The sequence below is a fragment of the Podarcis bocagei genome (genome assembly GCF_964188305.1).
Source record: "Podarcis bocagei genome assembly, chromosome: 10".
NCBI lineage: Eukaryota > Metazoa > Chordata > Lepidosauria > Squamata > Lacertidae > Podarcis > Podarcis bocagei.
In genome coordinates, this window is record NC_138135.1 from 71,894,631 (window position 1) to 71,918,510 (window position 23,880).

The 23,880-nt window shown below is 42.2% G+C and overlaps 1 protein-coding gene across 3 annotated transcripts in view; it reads left to right on the forward strand.

Annotated features, from left to right (window-relative positions):
- Window positions 1-18,757, forward strand: part of ORC5 (origin recognition complex subunit 5) — a 103,409-nt gene extending 84,652 nt beyond the window's left edge. For 2 of the 3 annotated variants that reach the window (XR_014012541.1, XM_081211747.1), the window contains exon 15: window positions 11,598-11,710. Coding sequence is in view for 1 of the 3 variants with exons in the window: in XM_081211746.1 (XP_081067872.1) it covers window positions 11,598-11,710; window positions 18,223-18,268 (159 nt within the window). In the remaining 2 variants the exon portion in view is untranslated. Of the gene's footprint in view, window positions 1-11,597; window positions 11,711-18,222 lie in introns of those variants that run through there. The other variant, XM_081211746.1, reaches the window with a different exon arrangement.
- Window positions 18,758-23,880: the final 5,123 nt, after the last annotated feature.

The window sequence follows — 23,880 nt, forward strand, 5'->3', positions numbered from 1 at the left end:
TTGACTATTTTGGTTGCCCTCCTCTGGACACGTTCCAGTTTGTCAGTGTCCTTCTTGAACTGTGGTGCCCAAAACTGGACACAGTACTCCAGGTGAGGTCTGACCAGAGCAGAATACAGTGGCACTATTACTTCCCTTGATCTAGATGCTATACTCCTATTGATGCAGCCCAGAATTGCATTGGCTTTTTTAGCTGCCGTGTCACACTGTTGGCTCATGTCAAGTTTGTGGTCAACCAAGACTCCTAGATCCTTTTCACATGTACTGCTCTCAAGCCAGGTGTCACCCATCTTGTATTTGTGCCTCTCATTTTCTTTGCCCAAGTGCAATACTTTACATTTCTCCCTGTTAAAATTCATCTTGTTTGTTTTGGCCCAGTTCTCTAATCTGTCAAGGTCGTTTTGAAGTGTGATCCTGTCCTCTGGGGTGTTAGCCACCCCTCCCAATTTGGTGTCATCTGCAAATTTGATCAGGATGCCCTTGAGTCCATCATCCAAGTCGTTGATAAAGATGTTGAATAAGACCGGGCCCAAGACAGAACCCTGTGGCACCCCACTAGTCACTCTTCTCCAGGATGAAGAGGAACCATTGATGAGCACCCTTTGGGTTCGTTCGGTCAGTCAGCCAGTTACAAATCCACTGAGTGGTAGCATAGTCAAGACCACATTTTACCAGCTTCTTTACAAGAATATCATGGGGCACCTTGTCAAATGCCTTGCTGAAATCAAGGTAGGCTACATCCACTGCGTTCCCTTCATCTACCAGGCTTGTAATTCTGTCAAAAAACGAGATCAGGTTAGTCTGACATGACTCATTTTTCAGAAATCCATGCTGACTATTGGTGATTACAGCATTCCTTTCTAGGTGCTCACAGACTGTTTGCTTAATGATCTGCTCCAGAATCTTCCCTGGTATTGATGTCAGACTGACTGGGCGGTTATTATTTGGGTCCTCTCTTTTCCCCTTTTTGAAAATAGGGACAACATTTGCCCTCCTCCAGTCTGCTGGGACTTCACCTGTTCTCCAGGAATTCTCAAAGATGACTGCCAGTGGTTCTGAGATCACATCTGCCAGATGCAGTTCATCTGGCCCTGGAGACTTGAATACATCTAAACTAGCCAAGTATTCTTGTACTATCTCCTTAGTTATTCTGGGCTGTGTTTCCTCTGCTGAATCATTTGCTCCAAATTCTTCAGGTCGGGCATTGTTTTCTTTATCGGAGAAGACTGAGGCAAAGAAGGCATTGAGGAGTTCAGCCCTTTCTGTGTCCCCTGTTTGCATTTCACCATCTTCTCCTCTGAGTGACCCCACTGTTTCTTTGTTCTTCCTTTTGCTACGGACATACCCATAAAAGCCTTTTTTGTTGCTTTTAACCTCTCTAGCAAGCCTGAGTTCATTCTGTGCTTTAGCTTTTCTGACTTTGTGTCTACATGTGCTGGCTATTTGTTTGAATTCCTCTTTGGTGGTTTCCCCCCTTTTCCATTTTTTGTACACATCCTTTTTTAATCTTTTTTTTTTTTATAAAATTTTTTATTGCGTTTCTTTCCATAGGTTAACAGATTAATTTACATAGCAACATACAAGAAACATTTTTTTTATATATATATGAAGAAAAATAGAAAAAAGAAGACAAAAGTTAAATATCATCAAATTCACTTTCTTTTAGACCTCCTCACATCCTCTCAACATTGCTTTCATTATTCTAACCAGTTCAGCAATTTGTTATCTTGTTTCACGTCTTATTGTACCTTTGAGTTTATTATGTTACCAATTTCGAAAGTTTGTAATTTGTTTTCAAGACTTTTAATAAACATAATATTTTGTTTCTAATTTGTCTCGTTTTTTTCATCATTACTTACTTTATCATTTACTTAGATAAATTGCAGAAGCGTGACGTTTCTTAATCGTGCACAATCTTAACATTCAAACAACTTATAGTATTTTTGCAAATAGTCCTTAAATTTTTTCCAGTCTTCCTCCATTGTTTCTTCGCTCAGATCTCGGATTCTGCCAGTCATTTCTGCCAACTCCATGTAGTCCATCAGCTGCGTCTGCCAGTCCTCCAGTGTGGGTAAATCTGGTGTCTTCCAGAACTTTGCAATAAGGATCCTTGCTGCTGCGGTTGCATACATAAACAAGGTTCTATCCTTCTTTGGCACCTTCCGGTCCACCATGCCCAGAAGAAAGGCCTCTGGTTTCTTAGAGAAGGTATATCTGAATACCTTTTTCAGCTCATTATGTATCATTTCCCAAAAGGCCTTTACTTTCGGGCAGGTCCACCAGAGGTGAAAGAATGTCCCTTCTGCCTCCTTGCATTTCCAACACTTATTATCAGAAAGATGATATATTTTAGCCAACTTGACTGGGGTCATGTACCACCGGTATACCATTTTCATAATGTTCTCTTTCAAGGCACTACATGCCGTGAATTTCATACCGGTGTTCCATAACCTTTCCCAGTCCTCAGACATAATGTTGTGTCCTACATCCTGTGCCCATTTTATCATAGCAGATTTAACTGTCTCATCCTGTGTGTTCCATTTAAGCAGCAAGTCATACATCCTCGAAAGTACCTTAGTCTTTGGTTCTAGTAACTCCGTCTCCAGTTTCGATTTCTCCAACTGAAAACCCACTTTTTTATCCATTTTAAATACCTCTTGAATTTGAGCATAATGTAACCAATCTCGCACCTTACTTTTTAGTTTATCCTGGCTTTGGAGCTTCCAATTATCTCCAACTCTTTCAATCAATTCCCAATATTTTGGCCAGTAGGCCTCCATATTGGGCCTTTTTTTAGAAATCTTGGCTTCCACTGGTGATAACCACCTCGGGGTCTTACTTTCTAATAAGTCCTTGTACTTCATCCAGACGGCAAAAATTGATTTTCTGACAATATGGTTTTTAAACAGTTTATGAACCTTCGCCTTGTCATACCACAAGTATGCATGCCAACCATACACATTATCAAACCCTTCCAGATCTAGGACATCGGTGTTTTCCAACAGAAACCAATCCTTCAACCAGCAGAAGGCTGCAGCTTCGTAGTACAACCTTAAATCCGGCAGGGCAAACCCCCCTCTTTCTTTTGAGTCAGTTAGTATTTTAAATTTTATTCGGGGCTTTTTGCCCTGCCAGACAAACTTAGAGATATCCTTCTGCCATTTTCCAAAACATTCCATTCTGTCCACGACCTGAAGGGTTTGAAATAAGAATAACATTTTTGGCAAAACACACATCTTTATAGCTGCGATTCGGCCTGACAAGGTAAGTTTCAATCTTGACCAAATATCCAAGTCTTTTTTAATTTCCAACCAACATTTTTCATAATTATCTTTAAAAAGGTTTAAATTTTTAGTGGACAAGGATACCCCCAGGTATTTCACTTTTTTAACCACACTTAGCTCTGTCTCTTTCTGGTACCCCTCTATCTCTGTAGGTGTCAGATTTTTGACCAAAACCTTAGTTTTTTGTTTGTTTAACTTAAATCCCGCCACCCGACCAAACTCCAAGATAAGTTCCAGAACTCTTTTTGTACTAGATTCTGGCTCCTGTACTGTCAAGACTAAGTCATCTGCGAAAGCTTTCAGTTTGTATTGTTTCGCTCCGACCACTATACCTTGCACCAACTGGTCCTCCCTGATCATATTCAGCAATACCTCCAGAACAGAAATAAATAGCAGAGGGGATAGAGGGCACCCCTGTCGTGTCCCTTTTTCAATTTGGAGTTCCTCCGATACCACATTGTTCACTATCAGCTTAGCTTTTTGCTCTGAATAAATTGCTTCTAGTCCATTTTCAAACCCCCGTCCCACTCCCATCCCTTTCAAGTTTTTCTTCATAAACATCCAAGAGATGTTGTCAAATGCTTTCTCCGCATCAATGAAGATTAAGGCTGCCCTTGTGTTTCTAATTCGCAACAGCTCCAATATATCAATAATGTTCCTAGTGTTGTCAGACATGTGTCTACCAGGGAGAAAGCCTGCTTGGTCCTTGTGAATTACTTCATTTAATACATTTTTAAGTCTATTCGCTAAAATGTCTGCAAATATTTTATAATCCACATTCAGGAGTGAGATGGGACGGTAATTCTTAAGCTGGGTCTTTTCCCTTTCTGATTTGGGTATTAATGTGATAAATGCTTCTTTCCACGTTTCCGGTGCCCTCCTCCCCTCCATAATCTGGTTACAAACCTCCAACAACGGTTGTATCAAGAAGTCCTTCAAAGTCTTATAATATTTGGAGGTGAGTCCATCCGGGCCTGGAGATTTGCCAAGTTGCATATTTTGAATGGCACCTTCAATTTCCTGTTGAGTTATTTTGCTGTTGAGAATTGATCTTTTGTCTTGACTTATTTTGGATAGTCCATTTGTCCTCAAAAATTGGTCTATTTCCGATTCTTTCTGAGGCCCCTGTGCATAAAGCTCTTTGAAGTATCTGTGGAAGCACTTTCTTATTTCTTCTGGTTTCTGAACTATTTTTCCTTGAATCTCCAAGTTTGTAACCGTGTTTAACTTTTGTCTTTTTTTCAACTGCCAAGCTAGCAACTTTCCACATTTGTTTGCTGATTCAAACGATCTCTGCTTCATTTGTTTAATTTTCCATTCAATCTCTTGATTGATCAATTTCGAATATTGTGCTTGATGGAATTTGATCTCTCTTAGCACCTCTTTTGACTTTGGTTTGGTTCTCAGCTTTTTCTCTCCTTCACTTATTTTCTCTAGAATTTTTTCCTTTTTTCCATTCCAAATTTTCTCTTTATTGTATTCTGTTGTATCAGAAACCCTCTCATTACAGCTTTACTTGCGTCCCAGATTGTTCTTTTCTCCACCGTAGTGTTCAAATTTATTTCAAAATAGTCCTTTAGGGTTTTTTGGGCCTTCTTAACAATCTCTTGATCTCTCAACAAGGTGTCATTCATTCTCCATCTGAAGGATCCGGTTGGGATAAGTCTCAATTCCATTTTCAAAGCGTTATGGTCGGAGCAGGTTTTTGGGCAGATTTCCACTTTTCTTGTTTTCGGTGCCATCCCTCTAGATCAGTGTTTCCCAACCGGTGTTCCGCGGCACACTAGTGTGCCGTGAGACATCGGCTGGTGTGCCGTGGGAGGAAGGCGGGCGAGTCGGGCGGTGAGAGGCGGCGGCGGCGGCGAGGATCCGCGTCGAGCCGGGGGCGGCTCCGCGGTGGTGGTGCCGAGCGGCGGGGCAGCGCGCGCAAAAGGGAGGAGCGCGAGACAGCGGAGGAGGAGGAGGCCGGCATGTCCGGGCAGCAGCAGCAACAACAGCAGCAGCAACTCCCGCCGCCGCCCCCTCCTCCGCCCGCTATCGCCGCCACCACCACAACAGCCGCCGCCGCCTCAGCTGCCCTCGCTCTGCTGCCTCCTCCCACCCCGACAAGGGGGAGGGAAAAAACTTTCACTTTTGTGCGTCCCTCCCGGCGTGACGCTGCGCGCTGACGTCACGGGGCGGGGCTTTAATGGTGGTGTGCCGCGAGATTTTTTTCCGGCTAACAGGTGTGCCGTTGCCCAAAAACGTTTGGGAAACACTGCTCTAGATATCCAAATTTGGTCGATTCGTGTCCATGACAGATGGGCCTCAGAAAAGAAGGTTCCTTCTTTACCCAAGGGGTTCCTTGTCCTCCAAATGTCAATCAAGTCCATATTGTCTGTCATTTCAAAAAAGGTTTTAGGAAGTCTGCCGTCTGTTGTTAAGTTTTGATTTTGGGATTTGTCCATATTTGTTGACACCACCCCATTCATATCTCCCATCACAATAATGTTAGAATAATCCAGATAGTCCATCATTGTCTCATGCAGCTTCTTGTAGAATTCTGATTTTCCATCATTTGGCGCGTAAATTCCTAATATCAAAATCTTCTCTCCTTGTATTTGAATTTCAATTGCGAGAGTTCTTCCATGATCATCTTTAAATAGAAATTTTGGTGACAGGTTCTCCTTTGCATAAATTACAACGCCTCTTTTTTTAACTTTGTCAGATGAAATAAATTCTTGGCCAAGTCTTTTATTGATTAATACTTTCCTGTGGAGCCTAGTCACATGTGTTTCTTGGAGGCATATTACGTCCAATTGTTCTTTTTTTAGGATATGAAATATCCTCCTTCTTTTTTCCGGAGAATTCCCGCCATTTATATTCCAACTAAGTAGCTGCAGAGACATCCTGTTCTAATTAAGATGTTCTTAGGGTGAGGTGCCTTCCTTTTGCTCAGATCCCGAGGGTGCAGGCGTTAGCCCGCCTCCAGGCAGTATTGGTGTTGGTAGGGTTGGAAGCCAATCTGTTCCTTTTTGGAGATCTTCTCCGTGGTCGTGAAGGAACTTTTGGTTATCTTCAGGTGTTCTAATTTTGACCTTCCTTTCTTTGTAGGTGAAGGATAATCCTTGTGGAAACTCCCACCTATAGGGAATTGCGTTGTGTCTCAGCAATTTTGCTAGTTCTGTATAGGTGGCTCTGAGGTCCAACAACTGTCTCGGAATATCTCTGTAAATTTCCACCCTTTTATCTTGAATTTCAATTGCTTTTTTGAAGTGAAGACCTAGGATCTTATCTCTCTCTTCCTTTGATCTTAAAATTATCAAGCAGTCCCTGGATCTGTCTTTCCTTACCAATCTTCCCAGTCTATATGCCGAGACAATCCTGAAATCTGTATCCTCCTTTAAACCCCAGAACTTCGTGAATTCCTGCGTCAAGTATCCAATCAGGTCTCCTTGCTCGAGTTCCGGGATGCCTCTCAATTTGATGTTGCTCTCGCGATTTTTCAGTTCCACCATTGACAGATAAATTTGTTGTTCACCCACCTGTTTGTGCAGGGGCTTGACTTCTCCTTTAATTTCTTCAACTTCTTTTTGTAAAGCTCCCACTTTCTGAATTGCTTCTCCAGCTAATTCCCGAGTTTCCGCTGTTGCTCCTTGCAAATTCTCTATAGCTTGCGTGTGCTGGGAAACTTGTTCAGTCAATTTTTGAATCGAAGAGGTCGCCTTATCTATTTTCAAAGACTGGTCGTCCACTTTCTGGTTTAAACTTGATAGTTGCTCCAATATTTGTTTTAATAATGTATCTGACCCACCTGCTGCCATATCTTCTTCAGTGGACTTCTCGGTTATTTCCCCTTCCCTCTGAGACACCAGTACAGCTGGAACCGACGATCGGCGTCCTTGGGTCAGTGTTGTTTGTACAAATTGTGTTGGTTTTCTTTCTTTTTCTTTTTCCTTAGCCTCTTTAGATTCCTTAGCTTTAGATGCTCTTGTTCTCCCTGCACCACTCATTACACATCTGTCAGTGTTCAAGGTCAGATTGTCTATTGTTCCATGGGAGAGACAAATTCAGAAGTAAACAACCAGTGAAGTGGAATTCAAAACAAGAGTCAGTTCCCAGGATTTTATAATCCGAAAGCCCTGTAGGGGGAGTGCCACCAGGTTTCAAAGACAAAGAAGGAAGTAATCCGCCATTAAAGTTCCAAATTATTTCAAATCAGTAAATCCAATAGTCCAACAGTCCCTTCAAAAACTCAAAGTTTCCCAAAGCACCTTTTATAGTTCAACAAAGTTTCACAAGAGGTGCTTGCAACAGTATCCCATCCAATCTTTTCTGCTCAAATGTAACAGTTACGTTCCAGCAAAGTTTTTACAACTGTTTCCGCAGTTTGACACAGTCTCCCTCTCTGGCAGCCCGACGATCTGGCTCCTTAAAAATACAGCCCGAAGAAGAAAAAAGATAGGAGGAAAGTCCCCATTTACTACTTCTTTTAGTCAATGTCCATTTCCTTTTTTAATCTTAACTCAGTTAAAAGTTCTTTAGATAGCCACCCTGGCTTCTTTAGGCACCTTCCATGTTTCCGTCTCATTGGTATTGCCTGAAGTTGTGCTTTTACTATCTCCCTCTTAACAAACTCATGAACTCTCTTTCCTTTTAGTATTACTGTCCATGGGATCTTTCCCAGCACTTCCCTAAGTTTTATGAAGTCGGCTTTCTTAAAGTCAAGAAATTGAGTCCTAGTATGCTTGGCTGCTCCTTTCCGCTGTATAGTAAACTTCAGAAGAGCATGATCACTCGCGCCTAATGATCCTTCCACTTCTACCCCACTAACCAGGTCATCAACATTGGTTAGGACCAGATCTAAAATGGCTTTTCCTCTTGGTGCTTCTCCCACTTTCTGGACAATGAGGTTGTCTGCAAGGCCAGTGAGGAATCTGTTTGACCTTATGCTCTTGGCTGAGTTTGACATCCAACAAATATCCGGGTAATTGAAGTCCCCCATTACTACTATCTGCCTTCCTTTTGCATGCTTGGCCATCGGTTCCAGGAAGGCATCATCTATGTCCTCCGTTAGGCTTGGGGATCTATAGTAAACTCCCACAATGAGGTCTCTGCTCCCTTAATTTTGACCCAAATGCTCTCACTTTGGCTTTGAGGTTCTAAATCTTGGATCTCTTCACAGGTATACACATCCCTGACATATAACGCCACTCCTCCTCCTTTCTTGTCTGGTCTGTTTCTCTGAAATAGATTGTATCCCTCCATTATTACATTCCAATCATGGGACTTACCCACCAGGTTTCAGTGATGCCTATTATGTCATATTTAGTTTGCTGTACGAAGAGCTCAAGCTCATCTTGTTTATTTCCCATGCTTTGCGCATTAGTGTACAGACATTGAAGTCCATTAATCATTCCCCTGTGTCTCTTATTTAAGGATTTTTTCCTCCCACCACTAGGTCTGCGTGCTGTTTGCTCCATTTGGTCTATGACATTTGGATGATCATCTTCATCAATTGATAGACTCCTACCTTCAGGAGCACTGTCTCCCTCCCCCACATTAGTCAGTTTAAAGCCCTCCTGATGAGGTTTCTGAGATGTTTGGCAAAAACATTCCTCCCAACCGTTGTGAGGTGCAGCCCGTCGCTTGCCAGAAGTCCATCTTCAAGAAACTGCAGTCCATGATCTAAGAATCCAAACCGTTCCTGTTTACACCATTTGCGAAGCCAGCTGTTCACTTCCACTATTTTTCCCTCTCTCCCTGGGCCACGTCGTTCAACTGGGAGGACAGATGAGATGACAATTTGTGAATTTAATTGCTTCAATTTCCTGCCCAGAGCCTCGTAGTCTCTTTTGATCTTCTGGAGGCTATTGCTTGCAGTGTCATTGGTTCCCACATGAACCAAGAGGAAGGGGTATTTGTCAGTGGGTTTTATGATTCCTTGCAGTCGTTCAGTTACATCTTGGATCTTAGCCCCGGGGAGACAGCACACTTCCCGAGACATCTTGTCAGGCCCACAGATCACTGCTTCTGTTCCCCTCAATAGGGAATCCCCTATCACCACTACACGCCTCCTCTTAGGTTTGGTCGGGGTTCTTCCGTGAGCTGTCTGTTCCAAGGTCACCTGCACATTCTCTGAGGACTGACTTTGCTGCTCGTCTTCATATACCTGATCGACTGTAATGAAGGAGAGATCCTCAAATGGAGTCTGCTCTTCGTCTTCCATGCTAGGGGAGAGGACTTCAAAGCGATTGTGTATTTCTAAACAATCAGAGCGAACCCTGGGCCTCCTACTTCTTTGAGTCACGTTTCTCCATATATCTGGCACCTGTGTTGGTGAACTAGCCTCCTTCTCAGGGGTGTCCCCTGTCTCCTCCTTGGTGGAGACGGTGTTCTCTGTTGCTTCCAGGAAGAGCTCCAGCTCTCTAATTCTTTGGAGCGTAGCTACACGTTCCTCCAGTTGCTGGACTTTGTCTTCTAAGAAGGCAATCAACATACAATTGCTGCAGGTAAAGCTGCCTGCAACCTTTGGCAAGATGGCAAACATTGCGCAAGGAACCGCAGGCGACTGCAGCTGTTCCCTCACCCTCCATCTTGAAAACGTGTCGTTGGGGGTGGCTACAGTGGTCCTCCATCTTAAAAAGCGTGAAGACAGGACAAATACCCCCCCCCAAAAAAACCCTAGGTCTCCCCCAACAAACGTTTGAGACTAGCTCCCCTAAATCTAAAAGATGGATCAAACTGCTGCCCTGCAAGCTCTGATAAGCTCCTCCCACAGCTAATCACCTGACTCAACAGAAACCCTGCCCCCTCTGACCTTTGCACAGGGAGAGCAGCTAATCAGCCACAAAGAAACACACACACAAGAAAACTCTTTTGCTCCTTCTTCAGCTGCTGCCCTGCAAGCTCTCTCTCTAGATGGGTCATTGCGGCCAGCCTGTACAACTTGTGACCTACAAGCACAGCAGTCACATTGTGTGACCGGCCTGAGGTCAAGAAGCCACTTCTGTTTGCTGGCGGTTGGCTGCTGCCTTGGTCATAACTAGGTGGTGAATCACAGTCTTACATGTAGAAGACAGAAGGGTCAGTCCCCGGCATCCCCACTTAAAAGGGTGCAGCCAGACCTGTATAGCTGTATAACTTAAAATTTCTGTGCTTTTTGGTGCATTTGTGGATTCGTGTGTGGCTTAATTTATCTCCTTAAAAGAAACCTCTTCTTTGATCCTAAATAATTTTCCATTAGCTGAATGAATGACTGGTTTAAAATGAGAATTTTCAAACATAATTTTAGGAATACGTAATGGGGGTTCTTCTCAAACTAAGCGAAAGAGACCCTGACAATATATTTGAATACTTGGCATTATTGACATTTCTCATTTTGGCAGTTTAGATCACAGTTTGAAGGAACACAAAAACGGTAAGAAGATACTGCCAAAAGAAGGAAGATAATGTAAAGAAATCGGCAACCTTTTATTGAATGTGGAAAAGCAAATTTCTCACTTAACTGTAAAATAAAACAAGTTGTACTTTAACATGTCTAAATGTGCTTCATTTCTGTTTTCTACAAATGAAATACGCTCAAACGAAACATAGGAGACATAGGGTGCTTGCACCTGAAAAGAAAACTTATAGCTGCTATACTGTAGCTGTCAGTTCTTAAACAGAATTTTCTGATATCTTACTAAATTATAAAACTTACCAAGTCATTTCTCCATGCCAGCTAATAGGACAAATAGTTTTGATTGGACATGATGCGTCTGTCTTGGTGTGACTTGGCCTACATCACGCTTCCTCAACCTCGGCCCTCCAGATGTTTTGAGACTACAATTCCCATCATCCCTGACCACTGGTCCTGCTAGCTAGGGATCATGGGAGTTGTAGGCCAAAAACATCTGGAGGGCTGAGGTTGAGGAAGCCTGGCCTACATCTTACAACTAGGGGAACAGGTAATAACAGGCTGTGGGAGAGGCAGCTTGGAGTACAGTGCTGGCTTGTGCCACAGCCAGGGCAATGGCACTCTTGCCAACAAAATCCTCCTTGTGTCATCCAAGCCATAGGATGCCCACAATGCTAGAGCAACTAGGCCTTTAGAATTTTAACTCCTTAGGGTTTTATTCAATTCTGTGTTTTATTGTTTGTTTCAGTTAATTGAGTTTTACATTTGCTGACCATCTTTGTCTCTCCAGTCTTAAAACTTGGTTTAGACCTGAGCAGGTGCTTTATTGTGTAAAACCGGCTAGCCAGTTGGAAAGGTATGTTGTTAATGTAGTGATGGCTGCCCTGATTAACGTAAAGCCAATTAATGTTTCTCCCCCCGTTTTCTTTTTCTAGATCACTTCCCTTGTGACACTACAGCTCCTCTCATTAGTAGGCCACGATGACCAGCTCAATGGACCAAGATACAAATGCAGTGTTTCTCTAGATTTTATCAGATCCATTTCGAGGTAAGTTCAGGGAAGTTTTTAATATGTGACATTTTAGTGTATTTTTAATCTTTGTTGGAAGCCGCCCAGAGTGGCTGGGGAAACCCAGCCAGATGGGCGGGGTACAAATAATAAATTATTATTATTATTATTATTATTATATATATATATATATATATATATATATATATATATATATATATATATATATATATATGTAGGTTTTGGTGTCTTCGGGTGTCTTCCCGTGTAAGAGTTGGGGTGTCTAGGCGACGTTTCGACGAGGTCTCACTCGTCATCTTCAGGCTGGTGCTTTCGGCTTCTTGTTACTAGAACAGAGCAGGATCTCAGTGTTTGAGTTCCTATAAATACTGTTGAGGGGGTGTGGTGTATAGCCTCCAACGTTCTGGGCAGAGAGGAAGTTCCTAGGTTAATGTGCCTTTTCTTCTTTTGTTCATTAATTACTTGAGGGATATCTTGAGTGATTACTTGAGTGATATTCTGAGTACCACTTAGGAGGGTCATTAGGTGTGGATTAGTTGCTAAAGCTTTCGTGTCTTGACCTCTTGACCTTGTAAAGAGTTTTTCTGAGAAGATGGCTGTACTGCACTTAGTTGTGCTCTGGCTTGGCTTCGTGTATAGGGGCGAGCTGTGGTTTTGTGCCCTGTGCCAGCCAGATCTGTGTAGGGATTGCAGGGGGGTGCAGCATCCGGAGGTGCCACTATGGTTTGGCTACTGGATGGTGTCTGTAATTTATCTGTGGAGAGGGTCTGGGTTTGGGTCTGGTGTGGTTGATTGGAGATGGCGTTCTGTGTGCCTCTGGTTCTGGTGTCGGTTTTTGTGGGGAGGGCTAATTTCCAGATGTCTGGCAGGCGGGACGTGTCGTCACGCTTGTTCATGTTGTGAGGGTGTTTCTCTATCTCGATGGCTTCCATGATTATTCTCTTGTGGTGATGTTCCATGTTAAAGAGCAATTTGGAATCTGCAAAATTAATTTCGTGTCCTGTTTCTTTCATGTGTTGGTAAAGAAACAGGAGAGTGAATAAAAACTGGCTGCAAAATAAGTAAATGAAAGTGATTGTAAATCTCGCAGTAAAGTGAAGTGCAAACATGCACCATTTGTGTGACCTTCCAAGCAAAGTTCAGCTCAGTAGCTGTGCCTGACATGTGCTTGGCAAAACAACAAGCAGGCCAAAGGTGTATTCCCCTCCTTAGCTCCATGACGTGGCTGCCGGAATACATGAAAGAAACAGGACACGAAATTAATTTTGCAGATTCCAAATTGCTCTTTAACATGGAACATCACCACAAGAGAATAATCATGGAAGCCATCGAGATAGAGAAACACCCTCACAACATGAACAAGCGTGACGACACGTCCCGCCTGCCAGACATCTGGAAATTAGCCCTCCCCACAAAAACCGACACCAGAACCAGAGGCACACAGAACGCCATCTCCAATCAACCACACCAGACCCAAACCCAGACCCTCTCCACAGATAAATTACAGACACCATCCAGTAGCCAAACCATAGTGGCACCTCCGGATGCTGCACCCCCCTGCAATCCCTACACAGATCTGGCTGGCACAGGGCACAAAACCACAGCTCGCCCCTATACACGAAGCCAAGCCAGAGCACAACTAAGTGCAGTACAGCCATCTTCTCAGAAAAACTCTTTACAAGGTCAAGAGGTCAAGACACGAAAGCTTTAGCAACTAATCCACACCTAATGACCCTCCTAAGTGGTACTCAGAATATCACTCAAGTAATCACTCAAGATATCCCTCAAGTAATTAATGAACAAAAGAAGAAAAGGCACATTAACCTAGGAACTTCCTCTCTGCCCAGAACGTTGGAGGCTATACACCACACCCCCTCAACAGTATTTATAGGAACTCAAACACTGAGATCCTGCTCTGTTCTAGTAACAAGAAGCCGAAAGCACCAGCCTGAAGATGACGAGTGAGACCTCGTCGAAACGTCGCCTAGACACCCCAACTCTTACACGGGAAGACACCCGAAGACACCAAAACCTACATTCCTGTACCCATGAAAATCTACGAAAGCAAATATATATATATATATATATATATATATATATATATATATATATATATATATATATATTTCCCAGCCATTCACAGGAAAGTGCATCTTAGGATGGCGGAGAGTGAATAAAAACTGGCTGCAAAATAAGTAAATGAAAGTGATTGTAAATCTCGCAGTAAAGTGAAGTGCAAACATGCACCATTTGTGTGACCTTCCAAGCAAAGTTCAGCTCAGTAGCTGTGCCTGACATGTGCTTGGCAAAACAACAAGCAGGCCAAAGGTGTATTCCCCTCCTTAGCTCCATGACGTGGCTGCCGGAATACATTTAGCTTGGTGGGTCACACCTGCCATAGGCCAGTGACCTTGTTGTATTGCTGTAGGACTGCAACACCCACCATGCTGGCTGGGGCTGGGGGAAGTTCCGAGTCCCAACAATATTTGGAGAGCCCCAGATTCCTCATCCTTGCTCTGGAGGATCTAGTCATGATTTATATTGAGTTTGCTCATTTGTTTGCATTTACACAGAGCACTGCGGCTGTAACTGATACTTTCTGTCCGGGGTGATAACCTGTCGCCCAACAATTTCTGGAGGTCACAATATCTAGTTAGCCACCTTGCTTTATGGAATGTCATAAAATAATAAGGCAGGGCTGTGTCTGAAGGACATGGTAGTGTAAATTAGGTAAGGGGAATGACAGACAGAGGAAGTGAGCAGGAGGAGTAAAGGAATGAAAGCCAGCAAATGAAGTTTACATTTCTTAGGCTTCATTTCACTTGCAGATACAGTGGTGCCCCGCAAGACGAATGCCTCGCAAGACGGAAAACTCGCTAGACGAAAGAGTTTTCCGTTTTGGAGGTTCTTTGCAAAACGAATTTCCTATGGGCTTGCTTCGCAAGACGACAATGTCTTGCGAGTTCCTGCTGGGTTTTCCCCCCTCCCCCCCTTTTTCTAAGCCGCTTATCAGCTGATCCGATCAGCAGATAAACCGCTAATAGCGCTAATCCGCTAATCCTTCAATGGGCTTGCTTCGCAAGATGAAAAAACCGCTAGACGAAGAGAATCACAGAACGGATTCTTTTCGTCTTGCGAGGCACCACTGTACGAACTAAGGGGTTGCTAATGTGTCCCTCCAAGCAAATGAAGCAGCTTTTCAAGAGAGATAGGCATCAAAAGGATCCCCGCCACCACCCTTGTTTGAGACAAAGCACGACCCATATTCATACAACACAACAAGACATAGCATGGCTAGTAGTTTGAGCTGTGCGAGCACGAAAGTGGCAGAAGATAGGCATTCGTGAAATAATTTAGGACAATCTGGCTTACCATGATGTTCAAATGAGGATGTAGGTTCTGCAGTGATGGCAGTTATCCATTACTTTTATTTATAAACTTAGATTTCATTTGGAGTGAAAACCTCTTTCCTCTGCGTCTGCTAATATTTTTCATGCTGTACAAAGCTTAGGAAATGTTGAGGCAGAATGTTGTTTTCCTAGCCCTTTGCTTATTTGTTGCCTGCCACAAATGATTAGTCCTTCCGCTTCATTCAAAATTAGCTTAGCTAAGAATGAGAAATTGTACATAGAAAAATCACCCGATTTATATTAGTTTAGGGTTCACCATTGGAAACCCTTTAAATGTAGACTTGACTTTGAAGAAAATAAAAGAGCAAGATTTGCATAATGTTCAATCAGAATGCTCGAATATCTACTTTCCAATATGTTTTTATTACTTCGAGAATTCATTTTTTAAAATCAAAATCCCAAAGGATTTCAGAAACAATGTTTAAATGTCTTATCCCAAATTTAAATTACCCACAAATTGTATTTATACTGCATCTCTTGGGTACTTCAAGAGGTACTTCATTAAGTAGGGATATCCTTGGATTGTCCTTAGTCTATGGTTGGATTTTGTTTCCTGTTTTGGAAGCAAGAGATTAAAACCATTTTGAATCACATCTTGTAAATATGTAACAGTGGTTTTTCTTTTTGCAATAGCAAAGCAGAGTGAAGTAGAAAGGCCGTCCTATTTGGACTGAGGGAAAGGTAGTGGGTGGGTAGAAAGGGTTAAAAAAAGGAGCAATGATCTGTTTATGGGCAATCATCTTATATTGAAATTACTAGTTAAGTTTCTATATCATTGACTGTTTTCTCTTTCTCTTAGCAATGGTCAAGGGTGATGGTCTAACCAATTTGGAGGGCCATAGGTTTCTCCACTGTGCCATAGAGGCTTTCTAGTATTTTACCTCCTAACATACCCTTCATTCTGCTGTACCAGTTCCTTGGAAACAGAAGGGCTCCTCCAGTAGCTTATACTTTTCACTTTCTGCGGAGGGGTCAGTCCTGATTAGGTGCAGCTGTACTCTCCACTGATGTAAATTGGAAAGTGTACAATTGCTTTGTAGTAGATCCTTTAAGGCTATGTCCTGATTCAAAACTGTGACTACAAGGAGAGTTGTTTTTCTTTCATTTTTTTAATGATCTCCTGGATTCTTAATCTTCAAAAATGAGTTGCATTTGACTTGGTGGCCAAGTTCAGTGTGGAGTTGCTTCTCTTATACAGTTAGGTTTCTCCTACACTAGTGCAAGTGGCTAGCATATGAAATATCAGTTAATTGGACAAAACATCTTACGGAGTCATTATTGGTGCTAGTTAGGCCAAATGATTGATTGTGGTGTTTGTGTAGCAAGCTTAACCTTTGCCAGTGAATATAGTTTTAAGCCTCTGTAATGAAGGTCTAACATGTTAACCATGAGATGGCATTTATCTTTAAAATGTAAAATGTGCTAATTAAGTGCATACCTTTTAAGTATTGTAATAGGCTAGATAATATTTGACACTTCCATGTGCTCTGTATCATACTTCCTTAGAGATGATGAATAAAAGCATGGAGTTGAAAATTGTGTATGAGCTAGACCCAACTCCCTTGGCAAATAAGAGATCCAATTAGTCTTTAGAATTCCAATTTCAGTTACTTTATGCAAAACACATTATTTCTAAAATTGTTTCATTTTTGTCATACCTTGTAATTTTTCTCATTTTTATATAAAAGGAAACCCCAGTGCAAGAATGTTAATACAATACATCAGAATGTATTTGGAAAGGAGGAAAAATGAATTCTGTGTTTTACTCCCTTGGTGTATAATTCTTTATTCTAACAAAGCACAAAAATACATTCAAATCTTCTGTCCTATTGAGTATTCTTGGATTGTTCAAGTTTAGTTAAAAAGCATGGGTCAACTACTGTCAAGAAAGAAAGAATGCAGACTGCAAATTAGTACAGATGAAGGAGTTATGCCATACATAATGCTGAAACAGGTGGTTTGGACGAATAACAGAATGTTCAATAGCAGAGAAGATTGCCGCTTTGCATTTCCAAACAGTGTGCCATGTTTACTAGAGTTGGTTTCTAATTTTTTTAAAAAAACCTCTCTTTTATTCTTGAGCTAAATTTGTTTTACAGCTTCAGTGCTGAGAATGAGCAACTTTAAATGTTTGATATTCTTTGAAAGCTGTGTAACGAGACGACTCAGGTGCATTCATTCATTCATCTGGGCCGATGGTGTAGCAGCTGGGGCAAGTAGCTGCTGTAAACCACCGAAACAACATACAGTCAAACCTTGCTTGTCGAACGTAATCTGTTCTAGGAGCCCATTCAGCTTCTGAAACATTCAACAACCAAGGCGCAGCTTCCGATTGGTTGCAAGAGCTTTCTGCGCTCAAGCGGAAGCCTCATCAGACGTTCGGCTTCCGAAAAACATTCAAAAACTGGAGCATTTACGAGAGCATTTATGGAGCCATTCAGGAACCGAGGTTTGACTGTATATGATCTGGATGCATCACATAGAGGCTCAGACGCACAGAACCCTAATTTGTGCATTCCTTCCCCCTTCCTCCTTTCGTCCTCTTCTCTCTCCCTCCACCCTCAAAGCATACAATCATGATTTGGCACATAGAGGCCTACAGGTGGATTATCTCCATCACAAGATGTATTGTCTATGGGGTGGAGAGTTGGATGGTGGTGGTGATGATGATGATGACTACAGATAATAATAAAAATCATCAAAAAAACAGAAAATACAATAAAAGCAAGTAAACATTAATAGAGTTAAAACTATGTACATATATAAAATCTGTTTAAACATAGAAGTGATTAGAACAAAAGCAGCACGGCAGCAGCTGTTCATTAAAAGCAGTCAGTTCCCCAAAAACTGTTGGAAGAAGGTCCTCACCTGCCGGTGGAATGACGGCAAGCAACCAGTTCCTCCACTGTAGAAAAAGCAGTGCTAGAAAGAAAGTGTGTGAGCCTCGACCTCAATGTTCCAACCTTTAATACTTTAGAACTAGGCCTTGCTACATTCAGAATTCAAACTTCGCAATCTTACTACCATGGAGGTCTCAGTTCAAAGGTGCTCCAGGTGACTTGGCCATTCCCAAAGAGGAGTAGAGATTTAAGTAAACTGACATACTATGTTGTTTTACAGGACTGTGAACTTTGACATCATAAAGTACTTGTATGACTTCCTGTGAAGACCATCTGGACACTGGGATGACAACTAAGGCAATTGGTGTTCCTCTATCTACTTTAGCCATCCAGCGAGAGGAGACTTTGGGCTCTATTGGATTTGTCCAAAACAGGTGCTGCCTCAGCATGGGATCTGATGAAAACACTAGTTGGTCTGGATGGATCTGAGCTGAGGACTATTTACCCAAGACCCTGGAGTATTTGGAAAGAACGTGTTAATTATAAACAGCAGGGACCAAGCACAATCTGTTCTGCTCTTAATGATGTTATCTTAACGCTGAAATTGCCTGAAATCCATTTTACTAAGGAGTGTATTTTGTGCTATGATGAAGGTCTCCCCCTGTGCTTTGAACATGGCAGCAGCCTTGTTTGTATGCCCAGTCCTTTCACTTCCTCTCCATGGGAACCTTTTGCATTTCTCTGCCAAAACAGCTCGGTCCTAAGGCCACCTTTTAAGAAATTGGAATAGAAAATACAATAAACTTAAAAACCAAGCTGCTTATCTTTCATTCCTAGATCCTGTCTAGTTATTTGTATATTCACTATTAGAACAGATTTGTAAATACCATCTATTTTTTCACTAACCACCCAGTTCTTACTGTTGCTTGTTGCAATTACATTCAGACAAGAGTGCACTTTGGCGAATTGCTCCCTTCTCTAAAGATACACTGTCATGTAATATTGGAAGGAATAATAAGCTTATCTAGCCTGGAGAAGAGAGGTAGGAACTCTGGGGCAGCTTCCAGAGTTTTGCTGCACAGGGATCTTCTCTCTGTGGTAAACACATACATCATGAGAAGGAAAACATATCACAATTACCATTAGTCAAATTGTGGATTGTTCTGTAGCTTTTGACACAGTGGTGGCTATCCTTTGGGCCTGGTGGAGTGAAGGGCAGGGCAGCTACTAGCAGGTGGAGCTAGGAGTAGGTGGAACCAGAGCTTACAACAGGCAGAGCTAGGGGCAGGGAAGAGCAGACAACAATACTAAGGAGTGAGAAGAGGAAGGAAAAAAGGCAAAGAGCTAGGAAGATGCAGAAATAAGAGGGGTTAAGGAGTGGAGAGCAGTTTTTCTACGCTGCAGGAATGGAAGTACTCTTCTCCTAGCACAGAAACCAAACAATATTGCCACGGTTCCCTTCCCCTGCTTTAAAGCAAAACAACACAACCCACCTTCACTTTCCCACCATTTTTCTGTGGACAATTGCATGAGTAAAGCTGCTGTTTTCTTTCTAGAAGGGGAGCGAGAAAGGTGGAGAATGGGTGGTTATAACATGGGAGACAGAGTGGACTCAAGTGCTCAAGGTAAAGGAGGAAGGGCTTAGGGCTGCTGGCAGGGGGCAGACCACTGTTGGTGGCTCATTGTCAGTTTTAAACCAGTCACTCCTGATTTGAAGCTTGAAGTGACTTCTGTCAAATGCCTTTTCTTCTAGTTGTCAGTTGAGGGGCGGCAAGAATGCCTTGCCAGCTCTGTTTTTTTGTTTTGACACTGGAGTGAAAAGTCTATTTCTCTTTAGAGCTGGATATTTTTTCTGCCTCTTTCAAACTTACTTTACTCTTGAAATCTTTATCTAGGGAACACTCTGTCTGGGAAAGCAGCAGGAAATCCCTGCCTTCTGGTTTTTTTGTGGCACAATATGGACTATAGAAGTGTGGAGTTTGGGGCAAATGACTCAGTTGGATGGAGACGTTGTGCCTGACTTCCTTGAGAGGAGAATGTGACTTTGGAGACTATCCTTTGTGCCCAATATTTACTTAAGAAGGTCAGGAGCGTAAGGAAATGTCATTTAAAAGGCACTGTCCGTGCAGAGATAGCCGCTCATAAAACACACAGAATCCTGAAGTAATTTCAGTGGTGCTAGAAGCAGGTACCAAAGTCTTCCTAATTGGTCATCTTGAGAAATCTTCTAAAGCTACCAAGACCAATGTCTTGTGTTTGGCTCAGTTCCCTTGAGATCTGTTGTCAGTGACACCAGCATCCACAAAGGGCCACAAGTCAGCTCAGTGCCTCCAGTTCCATTGTTTAAGCAGAATTGCAAATACGCATAGAGAACCAGTGCTAAGGATCCCTGCACCTCCAATACAGCTGAAAAGAAATCCATGGACTTGTCAATTATTCTAGAAGTGAGTCTCCTGGTCTTAGAGAAATTTCAAGAAGCCCTAGTGATGCCCCAAGCTCCATATTACTTGAGTAGATTGAGGAAAGGGTTGCTTCAATCACAGAAGGTGAGCTGTACACACCTCTGTCACCCAAACTAGCAGGAGGGATGAGTTTGCCTTGCCTGCATTGATGATTCCATGTGAAAAAGTTTTGCCAGAGTAAAGACTGGATTCATTCCACTCTGGTAGAATCTAGAATAAGTTCTGCAATCAATAGGCAGGCAAAGGTTGTCATAGGCAATAAATATCACTTTATGGGTTCTGTGGGCACTAGCGCAGCCAAGGATTTATACCACTAAGCACTTACCATGCCAAAAGACCTGCAACATTTAAAATAAGTGTCTGAAGCCTCCCCCTTTTGCTTAGTGGACTTCTATAATGTCTGATTGAGAACTTGCAGGGCAAGGTGCCGAAGCTACACACGCGTGTGGAATATCTAACTTGTATAAATACATTCTCTTTTGGCTGTACTGTAGAAATGGAAAAAAGCACTCCAGCCATCAGTGGTTTTGGTCACATCAGAAACCTCTTTCACACCAGCTGCATGCTTCAGGCTACAGAACTCTTGCCTTTATAGAAACAGAGAGCTATGAATTATTGGATGACGGAGCATTTGCCACACCGCTGAGCTTAATTCTATAACAAAATGATACTCATCAGTCTGGTGCTGTCAAGTGACTTGCAATTTTCAGCTAACACTGCATTGCATTTAATCTTGGATTAATGCTAAAGTGAGGTTGCCCTCACTTTATGATTTTTTTTAATGCGTTGTAGGATTGAGAATCACTTTATATCTGATTTGAAATCAAATTCAATATCTGTGACTGGTACAGAAAGTTGCGAGGGGAGTAAACGACACACAAGGAACACCAGTTGAAGTTGAGCATGGACACCTGCACCTCCTGTATTATGAAGACTGAAAAATATTTTATTATTTTTACATTGTAGCATATAATAGAAATCTAAGATAGTGGAATTGTTTAATGGTGTTTTCCCCCAGCATAGGCTACTGTAGGGTTTAGGCATGACATGTCCAGCAACCTGTGAAAACGGATTATTTTATTATTCTTTCTTTATTTCCGTTTATATACCTCTTTACTATCCAAAGGTCTGACTGGTTTACATGCACAGTAAACCATTATTGACCAACAAAGGACTCAGCTACATTAATAAAGAAAAATCATTTTATATGCATTATAACATTTGCAACACCAGATGGCGCTGTGGAGTCCCGTCTTCAACCTATGAAAGTTACAACACGTTTCTCTGAAACACTTCTCTGATGTGTCTAGATCCAGCCAAAGTATATTTGAAAGTCCACGGTGCACAAGATAAATTTCAGGAATTTTGCTCGTGGATCTTGGAAATTCAGTGCAGCTAACCCGATAGCAACCAGAGGGCCTGTAATATTTCTGCACAGACCTGCTGTGACATCAGAGCACATGAGCCAATGGTATCAGTAGTCAGATATCAAGGAGATGACTGCAAGAGTGAAGAGGTCACAAGACAGAGAGAAGTTCTTATGAAACGCAATATACCAATCTGCATGGGGGGGGGGGTGCTGCTGCCCACCTCACCTTGTTAAAACACATTACTGCTTCTTACCTTGGGGAGGGCCTTGGGGTGTTTCCAGGCACACACTAATGTTTCAAAATACCAGGGATTGTGGCAAGGAGGAGAGAGTAGGCAGCAGCAGCCGGCTCCCTTGGCTGCCTCAACCTGTGGGGAAGTGACCTTGAGAAGAGAGAGGAAGGGAGAAGGAGGGAAACAGACAGAGGCAGAAGGAAAAGGCTGGAATGTTTCTGCAACTTCTGCCTATATCTGCCTCTATCAGTGGTGTTGCAGTGTTTGGCTTCAGCGGCAGCAGTAAGGTCAGGTGAGTAAAGCTGGCCCTCCCCTACTGTGTGTGTTGCATGATGTTGTGTGAGAATCAAAAATAAAAATAGCTACTATATATTGCATTTCTACAAAGTGTCTAATGCGCTATATAATATGATTATCTATGTTGGACGTAATTCAGCAAGCATTGTCAGTTCTAATCACGCTTGCTTAGAAGAAGGCCCACTGAATTCAACTGGGCTTGCTCCCTTGTTAAATTGTTTTAGCAAACATATTGAATTATTTTCCCATTGGGCCTGTGTTATCTTCTTTATCCTGCTGCATTTTTTAAAATCACGGCTTCTGTTTGCAGAGTGGATGTACAGTTTTCTGAGTCCGATTTAGCAGCCTTTTATACGTCCTCGTCGTTCCTTTCGCACAAAAGTCATTGCACAGTTTTATTAACAGAACTATAACCCCATATAAGGCTAAAGTCAGCCAAACAATGTGGTGTTCAACATCCTGAAGATATTGTTTAATGGTCTTGGCTATCATGGTTGCAGAGAAAAGATTAGACAATATGTGCATGCTGTTCTGCTTCTTGGTGAAAAGTAAATGAATCCAGATTTTTCAAAACCTGAGTTGAAGAGAGTTAAACACGCAAACCTATGGAAACATACATAAATATACTTAAGCCATTTATGCTCAATTGACAGTTATAGTAAGTTTGACAAGGTCACTGAAAAAAATATACTCAAAATCTTGAGAGGTTTCCTCCTGAGAGTGCCAAATTCTCCAGTATGCCTCTTACTACATCCTAGAAAATCCTGTCTGATTCACTCTTAAAGACGGGGGCTAGCCTCAAATTCATTGTTGCTCATAGCCATTGTCCTCTTCCCCTTTACAACCTACCGGTACAATGGTGGTAGTGTTCTGCACTGGTAATTCACCACCTCTTAGTTCCATCTCTTTAATACGACACTTTGAAAACATACTTTAACTTTTAAAAAATCTGATAAATGAAGTTAATTCCCAACAACATCAGCCCTTCGGCTTTCTTGCTTGCTATTCATAAGCAGCATGCTCTCTATGTTTGCCACTTCACTTGAGCTACAGAAGTTATTTATGAAGGAGGAAAGCCCATCTTTAACCTTATGCGTCTGAATTGTGAACATTTATAATCATAGGGTAGGCATACCTGCTAATAGCTTGCTATTTTTTGTAGTCTTGGTGGGGAGTAACAGTTTATGAAACGCACAATTCTTACAGATTGATCCACAAAGTATTTTTTTATAACTTTTCATAACAGTGAACAGTCATCCTTGATTTTAGAATGCTCTTTTCCACAAGCTGTGCAGAGCAGCAGTGACAACAGTAAAGCCAAAACAATTCCCAAAACTAAGTGATGCTCCACATCGTGCTTGGTTTTCTCCTCCCACAACTATGAATGGTCAGTCATGTTGCAGAGTTTGCAGGACATCTTCTGGAATGCCTCCATCTGTGACGGGTCCCCGCTGATTTTCAGATTTGAAATAGCGATTTTGATGGGATAAAATTCTGCAGTCCTGATTGGTTCCATTGTTCCCCCTGACTTCTCTTGTGTCATGAGCCCAGCGGAGGTGTCACGGAGGGGATGGTTG